Here is a 4,787-nt window from a genome sequence, read left to right as displayed (position 1 = left end):
TGTTACTTTTGATTTTGACCCCCCCTTTGTTCAGGGACACATTATTCCATTTCTGTTAGTCACATGTTTGTGAAACTTGTTCAGTTTATGTCTTATTTGTATGAACTTAAAACGATTCAACAACTCTGTACACATGTTAAGTTTGCTGAAAAGAAATTCAGTTGAAAGTGAGAGGACGTTTCTTTTTTGCTGAGTTTAGTTAGATGAAGAAAATGTCACACAGCAGGACACTGATGACAATGCTTAAAATTTCATGTCAATTACCCACATTACTGTGTAAATGTTTAATTTGTTTTTAAAAATCAATAAAAACAAGTTGTCCATAATATGTATGTCTATAACTATATGTAAAAATAAACATACCTCTTAAAGTGTAGCTTTTTTTTCACACTCAAATTTTAAAGCTCAACATTTATACATACTGTGGACTAATTACCAAAATGTGTCCAATTCGTTCAGAAAATATGCCAATATGCCTGACTTGTGTATTCGGAGACTTAAACATTTTAAGCCTAAACTTTTTTTTTTTTTGCAACATACTGACCCCTTCTGGACCTGTCCGCAGAGTTAAAGATGTTTAAAACATGTCATCTAATATTTTAGATAGTGGAAAAATACATTTTATGAAGTACAGTAACTCAATCTGTCTTCTTGTTTGTGACTAGTTATTGAGTATCTTATATAAATTAAATTTACTCATGCGCACCTATAAATGTACTTGCGTCTTTCAAATTCTATGGCTCTGAAGTGGCCTGCTGAAATTGAAAATCCTTGAAACGCTTGAAATTTATTATTTTGAACAATTACACTGTTGCCCCACCCAGTGCTTTGAATGTCTCCATAAACATTTTCAAGCATAATGTATTTTGTTGTTTCTTTGTATCCATTCTCTCTGTAATAAATGTTACTTTCTAAACATTCAGTTCTGAATTACTGTATGTGAATGATATAAAAGTTAAGGACTGACAGCCTTTCATGGCATTTTTTTTTTTTCTTCACGAAAATGAATGGTGAATGAGTCCATTAGTCCCTTACATTCTGACTTACATATTCTTTTCATTTTTTTGGTGAATTATCCCTTGATGTGTTCTGCTTGGCCCACATGTGTCCTTATGAACAAGCAGTGTAAGGACTGTAATATATAAAATTATTACATATTTTTGTTCATGTGAATCCAACTTTTTGTCAGCCAACTACTGCCTACTTGCTCATGGCTGCTTGTAGTTGAACTTCTAGACACATTTGTGGTTTGAGGTCTTGTGAAGGGGAGGAGATACACATATTTAAGATAGAGAGTGGGTTTGACCATATCAACATTATATTAACAACTAAGGCTTAAACTCAGGCTTTACATCTCAGTAGAGAGTTGCACCATGTTTCTTTACATTTTTCTTATCTTTTTTGGGATCTCTGTGGCTGGTAAGATATTACTATTCATATATTTCTTTCTGAATTTTAGAAAGTAAAAGTGATTTTTTTTTCAAGGATGTACACATTTTAAGAGAAAATACTTAAATTGAATAGATACTTTATTAAAAGTTATTGAATGTTGTTTGTGTGTGTGTGTGTGTGTGTGAGCGTGTATTTATCACTTTGTGGGGACCAAATGTCCCCATAAGGATAGTAAAACCCGAAATTTTTGACCTTGTGGGGACATTTTGTCGGTCCCCATGAGGAAAACAGCTTATAAATCATACTAAATTATGTTTTTTGAAAATGTAAAAATGCAGAATGTTTTCTGTGAGGGTTAGGTTTAGGGGTAGGGTTAGGTTTAGGGGATAGAATATAAAGTTTGTACAGTATAAAAACCATTATGTCTATGGAAAGTCCCCATAAAACATGGAAACCCAACGTGTGTGTGTGTATGTGTGTGTGTAAAAGGTTCATGTTCCCTCCATTTTATCCCTTTTTAAATAATCTAGAAAACGTTGTGTCTTTGTTTTTGTCACAGCTGGGATGGAGAGTGGTATTACAGGAGGAAAAGAAGCTAAACTTCATTCTAGGCCATACATGGCATCTCTCCAGAATAACGGACATCACACGTGTGGAGGGATGCTGATTAAACGTGATTATGTACTGACATCAGCACACTGTTTAAAGTGAGTATGTCCCAGCCTGTATGTATATGTTTTTATGTTGTTTTTTAAAAAGACTGCTTGTAGTCTCAAATCTTTTAAAGTGTTGTGAAAAAGTATTTGTTTTGGTGGATATCTCATACAAAATTGTTTTAAAAATTCTAACAAAATCAAACATAAAACCAAGGCAATCGGAGTAAAAACAAATACAGTTTTTAATGATAGTGTTATTTATTGAAGCAAAAAAGTTATCCAGTACCAACTGGGCCTAATTGAAAAATGATTTGCCCCTTAGTTACTAAATCCCCAAATTTATGAAACTGCATTCATAATGGGGTTCAGCTGGACTAGACACTGCCAGCCCTGTTCAATCAAATCAATACCTAAATAAAAAATTTTCAAAAGCATAAAGTTGGCTAAAAGGTCTCATCCAGTAGCACACTATGCCAAGGTTGAAAGAAATTCCAGAAATTGTGAGGAAAAAGGTGATTGAATTACATCAGTCTTGAAAGGGTTACAATGCTATTGCAAAGGCTCTGGGACTCCAAAGAACCACAGTGAGAGCCATTATCTCCAAATGGAGAAAACTTGGCTCAGTAGTGAACCTTCCCAGAAGTGGCCCACCTTCCAAAATTCCTCCAAGAGCACAACGACAACTCATCCAGGAAGTCACAAAAAAGCCAAAGACAACATCCAAGGAACTGCATCAATAAAGGTAACTGTTCATGACTCTACTATCAGAAAGGCACTGCCCAAAAATGGCATCCATGGAAGTGTGGCGAGGCGAAAACCACTGCTAACCCAGAAGAACATTTAAGGCTCTTCTGAATTTTGCCAAAACGCACCTTGATGATCCTGAGACCTTTTTGGAAGAATGTTCTGTGGACTGATGAGTCAAAAGTGGAACTGTTTGGAAGACCGGGGTCCCATTACATCTGGTGTGAATTAAACACAGAATTCCACAAAAAGAACATCATACCTATGGTCAAGCATGTTGGCGGTATTGTGATGGTGTGGGAATGCTTTGCTGCTTCAGGGCCAGGGTGACCTGCAATAATTGAGGAAAACATGAATTCTACTCCCTACCAGAAAATCCTACGGGAGAATGTTATAGAATGTCCGGTCATGAGTCCATGAGTTGAAGCTCAAGTGCAACTGGATTAAGCAGGAAGACAACGATCCAAAGCATAGGAGTAAGTCCACAATGGAAAGGCTCAAAATAAGCTAAATTAAAGTTTTGGAGTGGCCTAGTCAAAGTCCTGACTTGAACTTGATTGAGATGCTATGGAAGGAACTTAAATGGGCAGTTCATACTGGAAAACCCTCCAATGTGGCTGAACTAAACAGTTCTGCAAAGAATAGTGGGCCAAAATTCCACCACAACATTGTGTGTGTATGTGTGTGTGCGTGCGCTGTATTTTGTGTTTACTCAGATTGCCTTTGTTTTGTGTTATATCTTGTTTGAAGACATGCACAAAAATAGAAAAAAAAGAAGAAAAAAACAGGAAGGGGCAAATACTTTTCACATCACTGTAGTTTAACTGTCTGTACATCTGTATTTTAAGGCCAAAATTCCTTCATTGTTATTATTTATTTTTTTATTCCACCTGTACACACAGTGAGTTCACAGTTGACTTAGTAGTTGTTCTGGGAGCACACAATATTAGCACACAGGAGAACAGCCAGCAGAAAATCAATGTGAGGAAATACATTCGACATCCATTGTTTGAACAAAACAACTACAGCCATGATATCATGTTACTAAAGGTATATCACCTCCACCTACTGTGACTCTGACTTATGATCTTTGTTTGCAACTGCTGTATATATGTCATCAAATAATTCATTGACTCCTCTTATTTGCAGCTAAAGACCAAAGCCAAGATAAACAAATTTGTGAAAGTTATGCCTCTTCCTAAGAAAAATGGAAAAACATTAGCCAATATGAAATGCTCCATTGCTGGCTGGGGTATAAAAAACCCAAAAGATGATCGTGCATCAAGTGTGTTGCGGGAAGTCACTCTCAAATTGCAGGAGAATTCACAATGTAAAAAAAAGTGGCAGGAATACTTTAACTCTGATAGAATGATCTGTAGTGTTTCAGATGGGAAAGACGCTTTTTGTCAGGTATTTTATTATAGGAGTCTTATTATATATTTATATTGTAATGTATTATATTATACTATACAGTATAAAATAATATTAGCTTTTATTTATATACGTACAAATATATTCCTGTCTCAAATTTTTTCTCCATTCTTATTCACTATAGGGTGATTCGGGAAGTCCTCTTATCTGCAATACTAAACCGCAAGCAATCGCTACATTTACCTTTGATGGTGACTGTACAAATAAAAAGTATCCTGAAGTCTACGTAAAAATCGGCTACTTCCTCCCCTGGATTAAAAAGATGATTGGTAAAAAATTGGTTATATGATTGGATTGATTTCTTTGAATGATTAGTAGGCCTAAGTACATTTTCACCTCTTAAAATGTTTTAGACATATAGCCTAAGGTTTCATTGGCATCAAGACATAATTTTTTTTCTACATAAGAATGGTTCCTCTCATTGTAGCCTGGCTGTCATTGTAGCCTGGCTGATGTTGAGATAACATGACCAAATTTTGCTCACTTTATGACGGTAACCATGCTATCTGACAGTTAAAATGAATCATGGGTTATGCCTGTGTATATAGGCAATGGGATCTGTAC

At 35.5% G+C, this 4,787-nt stretch overlaps 1 protein-coding gene across 1 annotated transcript; it reads left to right on the top strand.

The window, feature by feature from the left end:
- The first annotated feature begins 1,373 nt into the window (after nt 1-1,373).
- Nucleotides 1,374-4,512, top strand: LOC127654589 (granzyme B-like). The gene is made up of 5 exons (XM_052141806.1): nt 1,374-1,419; nt 1,952-2,099; nt 3,695-3,842; nt 3,942-4,202; nt 4,348-4,512. The coding sequence occupies exons 1-5, from the start codon at nt 1,374-1,376 to the stop codon at nt 4,510-4,512; spliced, it is 768 nt and encodes a 255-aa protein (XP_051997766.1).
- The last annotated feature ends 275 nt before the right edge of the window (nt 4,513-4,787 follow it).

The sequence above is a fragment of the Xyrauchen texanus genome, chromosome 14 (assembly GCF_025860055.1).
Source record: "Xyrauchen texanus isolate HMW12.3.18 chromosome 14, RBS_HiC_50CHRs, whole genome shotgun sequence".
Classification (NCBI taxonomy): domain Eukaryota; kingdom Metazoa; phylum Chordata; class Actinopteri; order Cypriniformes; family Catostomidae; genus Xyrauchen; species Xyrauchen texanus.
Note: the sequence above shows the minus strand (reverse complement) of the source record. Positions and strands in the feature narration are given on the sequence as shown.

What these genes read in the sequence shown, in the direction of transcription:
- LOC127654589 (XM_052141806.1), top strand. Translation starts at nt 1,374, where the DNA reads ATGTTTCTTTACATTTTTCTTATCTTTTTTGGGATCTCTGTGGCTG. An exon ending in ACATCAGCACACTGTTTAAA is followed by an intron (nt 2,100 to 3,694) that starts GTGAGTATGTCC and finishes CTGTACACACAG; the next exon opens with TGAGTTCACAGTTGACTTAG. An exon ending in ATGATATCATGTTACTAAAG is followed by an intron (nt 3,843 to 3,941) that starts GTATATCACCTC and finishes TCTTATTTGCAG; the next exon opens with CTAAAGACCAAAGCCAAGAT.